Raw genomic sequence first — 15,990 nt, 5'->3', positions numbered from 1 at the left:
GGCCGGCCACATGCTGTGCCCGCCAGAGGCTCGGGTAAGGGGCTGGAGCTATAGCGTAGCAGGTAGGGCGTTTGCCTTGCAAGTGGCCCACCGGGGTTCGATTCCCAGCATCCCGTATGGTCCCCTGAGCACCGCCAGGAGTACTTCCTGAGTGCAGAGTCAGGAGTAACCCCTGGGCATTACCAGGTGTGACCCCCCCCCCAAAAAAAATAAACAGAGGCTTGGGTAAGCCCCGGCTCCACCCCTACCGAGCACAGAGCCCGCAGCAGCCCCCAAACCAAGGAATAAATGAGAGTAAGTCCGAGTCCCCGCGGGCGAAAGGACAGTGTTTCAGCAGCACAGGGCTTGTTTGCGGGGAGAAAGGAACCTGGGCCTCGAGTGGGTCTGTGCAGTGTAAGCCCCTGTTGTCAGGACAGCGGCAAGGCACTTGCCGGGCACATGGTCTACCCAGGCTCTGTCCCCGGCACCACAGGGTTCCCTGACACCCTCCGGGAGCGAGCCCTGAGCATTGCTGTGTGTGGTCCCAAAGAAACTAAAAAACAAATTGTTTCACAATTCTGTACTGAGCCTCTGTTGTTCAGAGTCCCCCCAGCTCGGGCCCTGCACTGCGACATGTGTCCACTGAACCCCGTGCCAGGGTGAGCGCTGGTGCTGCGCCCGTGTCCGCCCGCTCATGCTCCAAGCACAGACGTGCCAGGAGCTCTCCCGGTCATGCCCACCCCACCCGGGTGGCCGCCTCGCCCGCCGTCAGCAGCGAGGGCCTCCTGCTCGCACCCCTATGTTCGCCCTGAGCCTTGGAGGTTCATCAGGACTCCAGGGCTCGGCCCACACAGCTGCATGGACAGTCTGTGCCGTTTGCTCCCCACAGCCCTGCGCAGGGCGGAGTTGGGGCGTCTCATCTCCCACAGTGGCCCGGGTCGGCCCAGAGTGGACTGAGTCTTGTTTTTCCACAGGATCGCCCAGGATGAGGCAGAGACCCCCTCCCCGGCGGGACATGACCATCGTGAGTGCAGCTCCTGGGACTGCCCCCAGGCCCCACCCCGGCCGGGCCCCCTCACACCCCTCAGCCGGCCCCCTCATACCCGCCCCAGCCGGGCCCCCTCACATCCCTCAGCTGGCCCCCTCATACCCGCCCCAGCCAGACCCCCTCATACCTGCCCCAGCTGGGCCCCCTCACACCCGCCTCAGCCGGCCCCCTCACACCCGCCTCAGCCGGCCCCCTCATACCCGCCTCGGCCGGGTCCCCTCATGCCCACCTCAGCCAGGCCCCCTCACGCCCACCCCGGCCGGGCCCCCTCACACCCGCCCCAGCTGGGCCCCCTCATACCCACCTCACACCCACCTTAGCCGGGCCCCCTCACACCCACCTCAGCCAGCCCCCTCACACCCGCCCCAGCCAGACCCCCTCATACCTGCCCCAGCCGGGCCCCCTCACACCCACCTCAGCCGGGTCCCCTCACACCCACCTCACACCCACCTCAGCCAGCCCCCTCACATGCACCTCAGTTGGGCCCCCTCACACACACCCCTGCTGGGCCCCCTCACATGCATCTCAGCGGGGCCCTCTCACCCCCACTGCAGCTCAGAGTCCTCATCCCCACCTCAGCTGGGCCCCTTCACCCCCGCCTCACTCGTTCCAAAGATGCTGTGTCCTCAGGGCTGGAGAGAAAGTCCAGTGGGCAGGGCGCTTACCTGGCATACAGTTCACATGGGCTGGAGTCTAGGGTCCCTCGAGCCCGCCAGGAGTGATCCCTGAGCACCCAGAAACTGCCCAAGGCAGCAAAGACTCTCTGGCTGATGCTTGGTGGGCCCTGGACCCCAGGCCCTTCTGTGGGCCTTAACCTTGAAACCCGGTGGGATGAGGCACCGGTGTGTTCCGGGTGCGATTCTGATGTTTGACTTTCCTGCCCCCGCTCAGAGTTCACGGGGAGGGGCCAGAGCGCTGGTAGGGCCGGGAAGATGCTAACTTTGCATGCACCTGACACGGGTTCCATCCCCGGCACCCCGTGTGGCCCCCCGAGCTCCACCAGGAGTGATCCCTGAATGCAGAGTCAGGAGTAAGCCCTGAGCACCACCAGGTGTGACCCCCAAAACCAAAATAAAATAAAAGACAGTTGGGGCCGGGGAGACCGCAGAGCAGGCGGGGCACCTGCCGTACACGCCTGACCCAGTTCCGGTCCCGGCTCCCCATATGGCTCCCTCAGCACCAGCGGGAGGGAAGCCGGGGCTCGGAGCCAGGACTAAGTAGTCCCTGAGCATCCTCCAGTGTACCCCCAAACCAAAAAAAGAATCCCGCCCCCATCCCTTAGCACCCAGGCCCCTGCCCCCCGCTCAGCCGCGGGCCGTGCACTCAGACCCGGCTCAGCTGTGTCTCCTTGGCAGCCCCGAGGCCTGAACCTGCCCCGGCCGCCCGTGCCGCCGCAGGTGGAGGAGGAGTACTACACCATCGCCGAGTTCCAGACCACCATCCCCGACGGCATCAGCTTCCAGGCCGGCCTGAAGGTGGAGGTGAGTGCCCCGGGGTCCCCTTCCTGTCACCAGCACCCCCTCCTCGTGGTCTCTTTGGTTCCAGCCAGCAAACCTCCTGGATTCCTCCTCCTCGTCTGGAACCACCCGTAGCCTTGGCAGGGGTGGGGTGTGTGACGTGGGCTCAAGGATCGTTGGAGCAACATGCCTCCCGGGGCCAGAGCGAGGGCGTTTGCTCTGCAGTCTGCCCGGGTTCCGTCCGCGGCATCCCAGAGTTCCCCTGTGCCCACCAGGAGGGATTCCCGAGTGCAGAGCCAGGAGGAACCCCTGAGCGTCGCTGGGTGTGGCCCCAAGACAAAAACAAATATCAACTCCTGATTTTTTTCTTTTCTTTTTGGGTCACACCCGGCAATGCTCAGGGGTTACTCCTGGCTCATGCACTCAGGAATCACTCCTGGCAGTGCTCGGGGGTCCATATGGGATGTTGGGAATTGAATCCGGGTCGGCCGCGTGCAAGGCAACACCCTCCCTGCTGTGCTATCGCTCCAGCCCCTCAACTCCTGATTTTTACTCTGGCAGAGATGGCCAGCGCGGCCACTCAGTGGCCGAGCACCTGCTGTGTGCGCGAGGCCCCGGGTCTGACTTCCGGCGCTGCATAGTAGTAACAGATGCAGGGTCTCCTGTCCCTCCCCTTCCTGCCACTTGGCTCCTCTTTCGTGTTTCCCGTCTTGGAGGGTCTTACCTCGCTGGTTTGCCCTCTAGCTTCAGTCTGCTGCTTCCTTCCTCTCCTCCCTCAGGTCTCTTTTTGGTGTTCTGTATTGCCGTGTTCTTGTTCGGGGCTGTCTATTCTTCCCTGAGTTGGTTGCCTCGTGTCTCTCTCTGCAGTTCGACCTCCTGCCGGTAGTTGTTCTCACTTCCTCCCTGATAGTCACTTGCTGTGGAATTGGTGCGCCAGGCCCGTGGTTCTCCAGTGTCAGGGCTTCCCTGGGGTTCTGCAGTGTGGGCGGCGGCACAGCCCACTTGGGAAGTGACCCCTGGTCGGCCTCCGTGGGGCAGCTCGTGTAGGGGCGCCTCCGACCAGAACTCTGCACGCCAGAGAGTGTTTCTTTTCTGACACGCGCTCCCACACTCGTTCTCCTGTGAGCAGTTGCCTCCCTGTCCCACCTGGCCTGCGAGCAGACACAGGTCATGCAGCCTGGCTGCCCTGCTGTGTTGTCCTTGGCCGTCCACACCACACCCACCTGAGATGCATACATACTCTAGGCTAGAGTATGTGCGCACACGCACACACACCTGAGAGTCCTGTAGGCCTAGAGTATGTACACACACACACACACACACACATCCCTGAGAGTCCTTTAGGCCTAGAGTATGTACACACACACACACACACACACCCCTGAGAGTCCTTTAGGCCTAGAGTATGTACACACACACACACACACACACACACACACACACACACACACACACACACACACACACACCACACACCCCTGAGAGTCCTTTAGGCCTAGAGTATGTACACACAGACCCCTGAGAGTCCTTTAGGCCTAGAGTATACACACACACACACACACACACACACACACACACACACACGCACACACACACACCTTATATAGCAGAGCCCTCTACACGCATGTAGACACACGTACAGCAGAGCCCTCTGCAGCCATCCTGGCCCACAGTCCCTTTCTGCTGCTTCTGCCCACAGTGACCCTCGCCGTGTCTTTTGTGCTCCCTCCTCCCCTCCATCTGCCTCCCTTTGCCTTCGTGCAGTGGCTCCCATGCTCTGGGTGCCCAGACTGGGAACTGTCCTTCCCTCCGACCCCCGTCTGGAATCCAAAGGTCTGACACGGTCTTACAGGTCCTCCAAGTGCCTCCTCCAGAGGTCTGAAAATCCCTGTTAAACTTTCTTCTTTAAGACACTGCCTGGCCCCCGTTTCATACAAACACACCTCATTGTTTGGGCTTGCTGGCTAGCTGGCCATTTGCTGATAAACACCACCACTCCCTGGTTCGGAATGTTCCAGAATCTGCAAGGGCAGACAGTGCAGACAAAGTACAGGCCAGTGCATGGGACACGGGTACACGGACACACACGGGTGCACAGGACAGACAATGGGAGCCGAGGGCTGAGTCTCCGTGGCATTAGGCAGTTAATAGACCACTGGGTTTTCTGAAGGTACTGGGTCTCCCTGGGGGATGCCCTCACATTGTTTCTGGCTCCCCCACCCAGGTAACTTTGCAGGAGACACTGACCTAATTTCTTTTATTTCTCCATGAAGCCTGCATAACTTCTGCTAATGGTAACTTGGCTCCATGAGAAAAATTGTCCAATAAAGTTTTAGGTTCAATCAGTTGTTTTCTTTCTTTCTTTCTTCCTTCCTTTCTTTCTTTCTTTCTTTCTTTCTTTCTTTTTTTTTTTTTTTGCTTTCTGGGTCACACCCGGCTATGCACAGAGGTTACTCCTGGTTCTACACTCAGGAATTACCCCTGGCGGTGCTTGGGGGACCATATGGGATGCTGGGAATCAAACCCGGGTCAGCTGCGTGCAAGGCAAATGCCCTACCCGCTGTGCTACCACTCCAGCCCCTCAACCAATTGTTTTTTCTTTTTTAATCGTTGTTGTTTGAGCCACACCCGACAGTGCTCAGAGCTTAGTCTGGATCTACACTCAGGTCACTCCTGATGGGACTCGGGGTGACTCGTATGTGATGCTAGGGATTGAACCTGGGTCGGCCGCCTACAAGGCAGGCACTCTACCTGCTGCATTATTGCTCCAGACTTTGTGTTAAGGGTACTTTTTCACACCTCTTAAAAAATCTATGGTCCCGAGAGATTGCTCCGTGGTTGGAAGCCTGCCTCACGAAGAAGGCAGCTGGGATAGAGGAGGGATCACTAAGTCAGTGATAGTTGGGGGATCACTCAGGATGGGACACGTGTGCTGAAAGTAGATAAGGGACCAAGCAGGATGGGCTCTCAGTATCTGTATTGCAAACCTTAATGCCCAAAAGTAAAGAGAGTAAGAAGTCGTCTGCCATAGAGACAGAGGGTGGGGCGGGGGTGGCAGGAGGGACACTGGGGACATTGGTGGTGGGAAAGGTACACTGGCAGAGGGATGGGTGTTTGATCATCATTAACACTGAAACTCGGGGCTGGAGCGATAGCACAGCGGGTAGGGCATTTGCCTTGCACGCGGCTGACCCGGGTTCGATTCCCAGCATCCCATAGGGTCTCATGAGCACCGCCAGGAGTGATTCCTGAGTACATGAGCAAGTAATAACTCCTGTGCATTGCCGGGTGTGACCCAAAAAGAAAAAAAAGAAAAGAAAATCATAAAGCTTTGAAACTGTATCACACAGTGGATTAATTTAATATAGATGTATAGTCCCATCGGAAGCCACCAGCAGAGTCCCACAGGCCCTGTGTCCCCGCACAGACCGCTGGCCTCGGGGCCCCTGGAGCGGCCCCGCTGGGAGCCTTCTCCCCTCTGGAAACCTCCCTTCTGTGGTCAGCGTCCAAAGGCTGGTTTGTTTGGCCTCGGCTGTTGGCTTGTTTGGCCTCAGTCTATCCCACGTATGCGTGAGATCATCTGGTGTTTGCCTCGTTCCTCCCGACTGACTGCAGCTTGCGTAACGCCCTCCCTCCAGTCCCACCCGAGCTGCAGCCGAGGCGGGGACCTGGGCGGCTCCGCTCAGCCCTCCTCGGCCAGCCGCCTCTGCAGCCCTTCTCTGTGCCTGGACAGCTGGGTCGTTCCCGGCGCCTGGCTGTTGTCGAGGGCATTAGGCGTAGGTGTGCGGGAATCTCCAGGGTCCGAGTGTGCGGGCCGGGCTGGGCCGTCGAGAGCTGGGGGTGCAGTTAGTGCATCGAATGGGAGGAGGTCTGAGTCATTTGCAGACGCTCTGGAATGCGGGACTCGGGGCCAGGCCCCCCACCCCTGGGGAAGGTAGGCTTCCTCCCCGCCGCCCCCCACCCGCTGCTGCTTGACTGGCTGACTTGCTAGAATATTCTCGTCGCTGCGGCTGGTCTCATACTGTACTCTGGGTCTGCGTTTCCCGGGAGCAGGGCTGAGCCTGTGCTTCGCTCATCGGGGTCTTCCGGGAGGCCCCGCCCCTCTCCGCACTTTGGGCTGCGTTTTGTCTCCTGCTGAGCTCTGTGACCTCGGGACCAGCCTCTGTGCTGCTGGGGTGCTCGCGCTCGCTGGGGCTGGCGGCCAGCTGCCTCCCTGTCCCTGTGTTGTGCCTTCTGAACTCCTCTGCCCAGGGTCCCGGCCATGTCAGGCTCAGGGACGGGAGGCTAGCGGTCAGAAAATCAGCGTCCCCACTCCGGGGAACAGCCTGATGCGGCAGCGTCTCATGGTCCAGCACAACAAGCTGCTCTTTTCCCCTCCCCCCTCTGTCATCTGCTCTCTCCGTCAACTCGCAGAGCCACGGCCTGTCCTCAGAGCTGTGTCAGAGCTGCCTGGGGGGAACCCCGAGTGAGGGAGGAACGTACCCCATGTGAGAGGCTCTGGGTTGATCCCCCATGGGTGATCCACCAGAGACGATCTAGCCTGGGTGATCCATCAGGGCTGAGCCATCATGGGTGATCCACCACCAGTAGTGATCCACGAGGGGTGATTCTTCGTGGGTGATCCATCACAGTGATCCACCAGGGCTGATCCATCCTGGATGATCCACCAGGCACTGTTCACTATGGGTGATCCACCAGGGATAATCTATCCTGGGTGATCCAGGGCTGATCCATCCTGGGTGATCCATCCTGGGTGATCCACCAGGCATTGTTCACTATGGGCGATCCACCAGGGATAATCTATTCTGGGTGATACACCAGAGCTGATTCATCCTGGGTGATCCATCCTGGGTGATCCACTAGGGCTGATCCATCCTGGGTGATCCACCAGGCACTATTCACTATGGGTGATCTACCAGGGATAATCCATCCTGGGTAATCTACTGTGTGATCTGCCAGGGATAATGCATTGGTCAGGGCTAACCTGCCAGGGGCGATCCCGTATGGGGACCCACCAGGGATGCTCTGCCATGGGTGCCACTGTGAGTCCAACATCCCTGCCCCTAAGTCCCCCCGCTGGGCCTCACGTGCTGACATGGCCCCCAGAGCCTGTCCTGGACCCACTGGTCCTGGCATCACGCCTACTGAGTGCTCCCTCCTTCTGTGCTCCCTCAGGTGATCGAGAAGAACTTGAGTGGCTGGTGGTACATTCAGATCGAGGACAAGGAGGGCTGGGCCCCTGCCACCTTCATCGACAAGTACAAGAAGACCAGCAGTGCCTCCAGGCCCAACTTCCTGGCCCCCCTGCCCCACGAGGTCACCCAGCTCCGTCTGGGGGATGCGGCCGCGGCGGACTTCATGGGCAGCGAAGCCACGGGCCCCTCCCGGCCCCTGCCCGATGCCCCCCATGGTGCTGCGGACCCCGGGCTGCCGTGGGCCAGAGACTGGAAGGGCGGGAAGGAGGGTCCGCGGAAGGTGTCTGTGGACATGACCTCGTGCACCGGCTACGAGGAGATCTCGGACCCCGACCTGGAGGAGAAGCCCAGCCTCCCGCCCCGGAAGGAGTCCATCATCAAGTCAGAAGGGGGACAGCTCAGGGCCGCCTCACCCAAGCCCGGCGTGACCCTGCCGCTGCTTCCCGCCAAGCTCCCGAGCCCGGCCCGGGACAGCCGGCGGCCTGAGCCCAAAGTGGACAGAGGCAAGATGCTGCAGCTGCGGAATGAGAGGGGGCTGGAGTGTGGCCACAAGGTGCTGGCCAAGGAAGTGAGGAAGCCCCACCTCCGGCCCGTGGCCAAGTGCAGAGCCGACCCCCCCGAGGAGAAGCCGGAGGCCATCCCCCAGAACCCCTTCTTAAAGTCCAAACCTCAGGTAAGGCCCAAGCCTGCCCCGAGCCCCAGAGCCGAGCCCCTTCCGGGCGAAGACCCGGTGGACATCTGCAGCCTCAGGAGCAAGCTCCGGCCCGCCAAGGCCCCGGAGAGACCCCCGCTGGACGGGGACAGCGGCCCCCAGGCTCCCGGGGGCCAGGATGGAGCCCCCAGCCGCAGCCTCACCCCTACGGAGGGGCCTGGTCGCCCGCAGGACAGGACGGCCAAACCGGACGGGCTTGGGCCCAGGGAGGGGCCCTGCCGCGTCCCCCCGAGGCCAGCCAAGATCGCAGACCCGCTGCCCAAGAATGTGCCTGTCCCTCTCCAGGAGGCCCAGCAGCGGCCTGTGGTCCTGCCCCGGCGGCCGCCACCCCCCAAGAAAACCTCGTCGTCGTCGTCGCCCAGGCCCCTGGCGGAGGTGAGGGGCCCACCGCATGAAGCCAGCGAGGGCAGGCCCCCTGCCGCCCTGGGCCCGGGCCGGGCCCTGCTCGTCCCTCCCAAAGCCAAACCCTTCCTCTCTGGTGCGTTGGGGGCCCCCGAGGACCCTCGGGGCAGAAGTGGGCCGGCGGTCAGCAGGGAGAGGCTGCCCGCAGGCCCTGCCCCCGGCCTCGACAGCCCGAAGGACTCCGTGTACGTGGCCGTGGCCGACTTTGACGGCGACGAGGATGCCAGCAGCTTCCAGGAGGGCACCGTGTTCCAGGTTCGGGAAAAGAGCGGCAGCGGCTGGTGGTTCTGCCAGGTCCTGAGCGGGGCGCCCTCCTGGGAGGGGTGGGTCCCCTCCAACTATCTCAGGAAGAAACCCTAGCCCCCGGCCGCGCCCGGCTCGCCCCTGCTGGCCGACCCCCATATTTAACGCGCCTCTAACTTACCGACCTCCAAAGCGGCTGCGCAGGAAGGAAGATGTTTTTTGGGGGGGCCAAGTCCTGTGGCTTCTTCCCTCTAGGGCGGAGGGTGACACCCGCCTCCCCCCACCCTGGGCATCCCCTGGAGGCTCAGGGGCCACGGCGTCCCCACGCTTTCCCTTCCCCTTCGCGCCCAGCCCTGCCCGCCCGGTCGCCTGGACTCTGCAGGGCCGCAGGGCACCGTGCAACACCCCCAGAGAACCTGCTCGAACCGGCGGACCAAGTCCAGCCCCGTGCCCGATGCCCGGCCGGGCTGCCCAGAGGCCTCCGGGCCCCGTGACTGCACGGTTTCCCCAACGCCCGGCACGGCAGACGCGGCCCTTCCCGGAGTGTCTGGGGTCAGCCCTAGGAAGGACCTCTCAGTTGCTGCTGGGTACAGCCCCCCTGGGGGTGGACGTGGAGGCCCCCCTTCCCCCTCCGGTCGGGAGACCCTACGGGCCGGCAGCCTACACTGGCGGCACTTTCCCGGGACTCGGAGACAGACGCCTCGTCTGCACGGCCCTCTGGCCAGTGGGGACCGGAGTCCACTCACTGGCGCGGTAATTGGAGCGTGGCCTTGGGCCCCTGCTGTGCAGCGGTCCTGACTTGACCCCCTTCTCAGGGCTGCGGAACCAAGCCCTGGAATCCATTGGCTGGTATACCACAAGGCTGCCCTGAGCCCCCCTGCCACCTGGAGAGCAGGGGGTGGCCCGGGCCCCCCCTTTGGTGCTGGTGCTCCCTGTGGCAGGGAGTGTTGGGGGGTGTTTCTGGAGCGAAGGGCACAGTGGCATGGCTCCCCGCGGCTGGCCGCTGCCCCTCCCCCTCCCCGCAGAGGGGGTACCCCGGAGCCCAGAGAGACACTCCTGGCAGGACTTGTGTCAGGAGCCAGGGGTGCAAGGGCTGAGCCCCCCTGCTCCCTTCTGCAGGATGCAGGCAGACGCCTGCCCGGCCTCAGAGTCCCGGTGTCCCTGAGTGTCCGCCTCCATCCGGGGGTCCCCCTCTGCCCTTCTGCAGTGCCAAAGACTGGTGTGGCATCCTTCCCTCGGAGTCCCAGTCGCCTGTTCCTTATTCCTTCCTCCGCCTGGAAGTCCTGCATCCCCCTGCTGGGGCCACGCCCCGAGGTGCCGGGACTGCTCAGAACCTGGGGGGGAGGGGGCTGCCGTGACGGAGGCTTGGGGTGGGGGCTGGGAGGATCCCACCCCTCCCACATCATATGTTCGGTTGGTTTGGGGTCAGACCCAGTGGTGCTGGGTTGGGGGTGTCACTCCTGGCTCAGTACTAGGGGGCCTCCTGCTGCCAAGGATCGAGCCTGGGGCCCCCCGTGCAGGCTCCAGCCTCTTGGGCAGCTCGGTGGAGTCCTCAGACTTCATGTGTATTTTTGCTGTTGTTTTGCTGGTTTGGGTTTGGGGACACACCCGGCAGTGCTCAGGGGCCACTCCTGACTCGGTGCGGGGACGGAGCCTGGGCACCCTGCTCACACAGACCCCTCCTGAGGTCTCACCCACGGGCTCGGGTGGGGGCTGGGGACACGTAACCCTCATTAGAACACAAACCCATTTCCTTTCCTAGCCCTTTTTTAATAATTTCTTTTGGGTTTTATTTGGGGCCACACCGGGCGGTGCTCAGGGCTTATTCCTGGCCCTGTGCTCAGGGATCAACTCCCGGTGGGCTCGGGAAACCCTGGTTGACTGTGGGCAGGGCAGGTGCCCTTCCCGCTGCCCTGTCACCCCAGCCCCTGGCTGGCCCTTTCAGGCCTCGTGCCGCGCTGGGGCACGTGGGAGGGTGCCCGGCCCTGGCCCGGCTGCCGAGGCTCGGGGGTGTTGGTTGTGGGCCCTGCGGCTCTCGGAGTCTGGGCCGTCTGTCCCCGTGAGGGTGGGCCCGCCCTCCGGACCCAGCCCGGCTCCTCTGCGGGAACGTTCCGGGCAGCCGCCCGCCCTGGTGGTCTGGGCGGCCCAGTGGGCTCTTCACTGGCTTCACATGTGGGGGAGGCCCCAGTTCGGTCCCCGGCCCTGCAGGGTGCTCCCCCCTCCAGCACTGCCAGGCGTGGCCCCCAGATGCCCACAGATCGATAGGACGCCCCTGGCTGGCGGGGACAGACACCCGTCCAGACCGGGCTGGCCTGTCCTCTGTCCCCTCCGTCCCCCTTAAGACTCCGCTGATGGTGCTGGAGCCAGAGTCCAGCGGGGAAGGCGCCGGCCGTGCGTGCTGCCGACCCGGGTTCCGTCCGAAGCCTGTCGGAGTGATTCCCCGGCACCACAGGGGGGGCCTCGACACCAAAGCCAAATGGGAAGCTCTAGTGTGGCCCGAGGCGGCTCGAGTGCTGGGGCTCCCCTGGCCCTTACTACCCCCCAGCTCCATCCCTGGTACCGCCAGGCACTGCACTCTGGCGCCTGTTTAAGAACAAGCGGAACAAGAACAGGGTCCCGCAGATGCCAGGCTGCCGGGTTCGGAAGGACAGTCGGGCAGTCTGGTAGGTCGTGCTGGGCCGGGCCCCGGGTGCAGGGCGGCGGCGGGAGACAGGTTGTTCCCCCCACACACATGGAGGCCACGTTGACACCCGGAAGCAGGAGGGTGGCTGCGCGGTGCTGGCCTTGCAGAGTGCCTGGCTGCGGGTTGGGGTTGGCCGCTGCCCCCCCCCCAGGTCGTGTCCCCCCCCCCCCTCGGGGTTGCCGAGGGGGCGTCGCCCAGGGCTTTGCTGCCAGCAGCCATCTGTGACCAGAGACCAAAGATTTCCTCGAGTCAGCCCGTGTGGCCTGAAGGAGGAGTCGTTGGGGGGGGGAGTAGGGGGCGTGGGGGCTCCTTGTGCGGCCAGGAGGACCCGGAGCCGTGGTGAGAAGCCTTTGGCTCAGGGGAGGCCTGATTTCTGGGCTACCCTGTCCTCTGCCGGAAGGAGGCCAGACCCGGGGTTCAGCCTCTGTTCCGGAAGGGTCTCAGCTCGGCGATAGCCCCCTCCCCCGCTGTTCACATGGTTCCCGGAATAAGCAGTCTCGCCCCGCAGCCCCCTCCCCCATGCCTGTCGGACCTCGTCCTTGTGGACCGCGCCCTCCCGCTGACGGGACAAGACAGTGGGCACCTTCGCGCTGACCCCCCCTGTTCCAGGCATGCCCCTGGGCCGCTTCCGGGCCGGGGTGCGTGGGCGGGACCAGTAGGTGTAGCATGTGTAGGACTATGTACTTGCCCCTGAGACATTTTCTTTCTTTCTTTCTTTCTTTCTTTCTTTTTTAAATAAAAAATGTGCTTGACTGGTTTCAAGCCTCACGGCGAAGCTGCGGAGTCTGTGGGTTTTCTTGGTGCCGGTTTGCTTTCTTTTGTGTCACACTGATGCTTGACAAAACTGGTTCAGAGAGCCGGTTTCCTGGGCCTCCCAAAGGGCAGTGGAACCGCACTGCCCCCCGCCCCCACGGTCTGACCAGTCCCTACCCGGCTGCTGTCCTCCTTGCGTGCCCACCCCCCATGACCCAGCTTTGCTGGTCAGGATCCAAGAGTTTGTTCCCATTCGGTGTGGTCTGTCCCCTGCTCTGCCGGTGTCTTCCCGAGTATGCCAGGTGACAGCTTCCATCTTACAGCTGGGCAGAGTGTGTGTGTGTGTGTGTGTGTGTGTGTGTGTGTGTGTGTGTGTGTGTGTGTGTGTGTGTGTGGGTGTGGGTGTGGGTGTGTGTGGGTGTGTGTGTGTGTTTCAAGGTCACAGCTATTTTGGGGTGGCTAGAGAGTTTGGAGCCTACCCCTGGCTGTGCTCAGGAGTGACCCCTGGTGGTGCTTCGAGGATCTGGACTGGGGTCAGCTGCATGCACGCCTGACCCCCTCCAGACTCTCCGGCCCTCGCCCACGTCTCTCCCCACTCATATCACTGTGCGCACTCTTGACCCTGGCCACCGGCACGATGACCCAGGGGCACATTATGGCTTCTGTCTGCCAGAGGATAGCTTCCTTAAGACTGGCTGGTGTCCCCCCTGCCCCAGATTCTCGGGTCTGGACGCAGAGATGAGAGATGTCTCGTGTACGGAGACGCGTGGCCTTTCACTCCGGGGGGCCCAGGTTGTGGTGCAGGCTGGGGTGCGGCCGTGGCCTGGCTCCAGCACCCCAGCAGGGGAAGGGAAAAGTTTTCAGCTTTTCCTCCGCCAGTTGGAGAACACGGGTTTAAAGAATGAGGGCTGGTTGGGGCTGGAGAGCTCGTACAGCAAGTAGAACATGACCTGGGTTCGATCCCCAGCACCCCATAGGGTCACCCAAGTCCCACCAATAGTGACTCCTGAGCACAGAGCCAGGAGTGAGCCCAGAGCACAGCTGGGCATGGCCCGACACTGCACTGTCTGCACTGTTGTCCCAGTGTTCATCGATTTGCTCGAGCGGGCACAAGTAACATCTCCACAGGTGGGACTTGTTGTTCCTGTTTTGGGCATATCGAATACGCCACGGGGAGCTTGCCAGGCTCTGCCGTGCGGGCAGGATACTCTCGGTAGCTTGCCGGGCTCTCCGAGAAGGACGGAGGAATCGAACCCAGGTCGGCCGTGTGCAAGGCAAACGCCCTACCTGCTGTGCTATGGCTCCAGCCCCACACAATGAAAGATAATATTGAGACAAGAGGATTTCAGGCACTTGCCTTGCTGTGGCCGACTCATGTCGGGGTCCTGGCACGCCGTGGGGTCTCCCAGCACGGCCAGGAGTGCTCTCGGGGCACTGACAGGAAGAACGGGAGCCAGAAAGGTAGGTGGGATGTCCTGAGTAGTCACGTGGTGTCTGAGCCACAGCCCGGCCAGCCGCAGTCATCGGATGCCAGGCGCTACCCAGCGCTCACCGCTGCCAGCCCACACCCTTCTCCAAGGGCTCATCACGGCAGCCTCTGGGTCCAGGACGCGTCATGGTGCCAAGTCCATCAGCAGGAGGGAGTCCTTACTCGGCCACACCCTCTCCCTCCCGGCCACGCTTCTCCAACCTCCGTGATGAGAATGTCCTGCAGCGTCCGAGGCCCCGTGAGGAAGGCTGGCCGGCGCTCAGGCCTGCAGCCCCGGGGTCTACCCTGAGCTCAGCGCTGGAAGGCACAGTGAGTACATGGCATGGACGTCTGGTGTCCTGAGACTAGACACCCCCCGGCGCCCCCCCACCCCCGCAGTGTCTGCACCGGGCTTCCCCTGCCAGCCTGTGGGAGGGAAGAGGCAGGTGCTGTCAACTGTCCCCGTGGTACTCAGTGGGGCGCTGAGGGGTGAAGGGGCTCAGCTGTGAGGGGCCCGCCTTGCCACCCCCCGCCACCCCCACACACAAGGCCGTGACATCGGGAAAGACGAGCACAAACAAAAGCAGCCACGGAAGTGGTGGTGTTCTGCACCGAGATTGTTGTTGTTTTTCTGAGTGTTTGTGGGGTCAGACCTGTGAGGACCCTGAACAGACATTTGTTTCTGTGTGGTGACCGTGCCCTCTGGCGGCCAGGGGATTGTGCTCTGTATGCAGGGACCCCAGGTTCAATCCCTGTTACCACTGAGCTCCTGGGCACTCCGGGATAAACGCCCCAAACTAAAAATTAAATAAGAATGAGTAAAACATAAGGCAGCTCGATGTACAGCGGGGAGGGCATTTGCCTTGCACACGGCCAACCCGGGTTTGATCCCCAGCATCCTGTATGGTCCCCCGAGCACCGCCAGGAGTCACTCCTGAGTGCAGAGCCAGGAGTAACCCCTGAGCACCGCCAGTGTGGACCAAAACGAAAACAGAAGTAGAGCAATTGACGTCTTTAAAGAAAGACCCATCTCTCCACCTTCCTCCTGTGCAGTGCCAGGAATTAAGCCCAGGAAGGTCACCTTTTCCATGGTGTCCCCGAGGTTTGCTCAGCTCCACACATGTGTCGTACTTGTCCTGAGAAGCGCTGACCGTGGGTCTTTAGGGCCAGACGGACCCGCTCCAAGTTCTCATCTCCGCCCCCCTTTTCTTCTTTGATTTTTGCTATTGATTTGGGGCCACTACCAGAGGTGGCCAGGGGTTGCTCCTGGCTATTCACTCAGGGGTCACTCCTGGTGGGACTCAGGGGGCCATATGGGATGCTGGGGATCAAACCCGGTCAGCCATATGCAAGGCAAGTGCATATGGTATTATCATTCCATCCCCGGGGGCCATACCTGGTGATGTTCATAAGTTACTCCTGGCTCTGCACTCAGGAATTCCTCCTGGTGCTGCTCAGGGGACCCTATGGGATGCTGGGAGTCGAACCCAGGTCAGCCGCATATCAGGCAAACGCCCTACCCACTGTGCTATTGCTCCAGCCCCAGTTTATTTTTTGTTTTGTTTTGTTTTGAGCCAAATGGTGGTGCTTCGAGCCGACTCCTGGCCTTGCACGCCGGCATCACCCCTGGTGCATTGGGGGGGGGAGGGGTCCCTGTGTGGTGCCTGGATCAAACCCAGGTCAGCACTTGCAAAGCAGGCACCGGACTGTCTCCTCAGCCTCCATTTTCCTCTTTTCCTCTCTGAAATTTCCTGTCCAGCCTGTGGGTTGGGGGCACCGGGGGCTTTCTACAGAGTCGCCACGAAGCCGTGTGCAAACAGCACGTGCCCGGCACGCGGGGTGCTGGCAGCGGCCAGAGAACTCATCGCCCTCCCAGTCTCCACGGCCTGGCCCGGGACCTGGCCAGCTTCTGCCCACGTCAGGTACTAAGTAAGTACTTGGGGCTCGGGGAGCCAGGGAGCGGCGCCCAGATGTGATTCAAGGACTCGAGTGACTGTGGCACATGTGATCATTTTGAACATGTCAAAAAAAAAAAATCCTCTGAGCTTCA

The 15,990-nt window shown here is 62.1% G+C and overlaps 1 protein-coding gene across 2 annotated transcripts in view; it reads left to right on the top strand.

Moving 5' to 3' along the window:
• Positions 1–12,444, top strand: part of SH3PXD2B (SH3 and PX domains 2B) — a 52,850-nt gene extending 40,406 nt beyond the window's left edge. For both annotated transcript variants that reach the window (XM_055127029.1, XM_055127028.1), the window contains 3 exons: positions 954–1,003; positions 2,383–2,508; positions 7,660–12,444. In XM_055127029.1, coding sequence (XP_054983004.1) covers positions 954–1,003; positions 2,383–2,508; positions 7,660–9,153 — 1,670 coding nt within the window. In that variant the 3' untranslated portion in view covers positions 9,154–12,444. The remainder of the gene's footprint in view (positions 1–953; positions 1,004–2,382; positions 2,509–7,659) is intronic.
• The last annotated feature ends 3,546 nt before the right edge of the window (positions 12,445–15,990 follow it).

This window comes from Sorex araneus, chromosome 2 (assembly GCF_027595985.1).
Source record: "Sorex araneus isolate mSorAra2 chromosome 2, mSorAra2.pri, whole genome shotgun sequence".
Lineage (NCBI taxonomy): Eukaryota > Metazoa > Chordata > Mammalia > Eulipotyphla > Soricidae > Sorex > Sorex araneus.
This window is presented reverse-complemented; position numbering and strand designations above follow the sequence as displayed.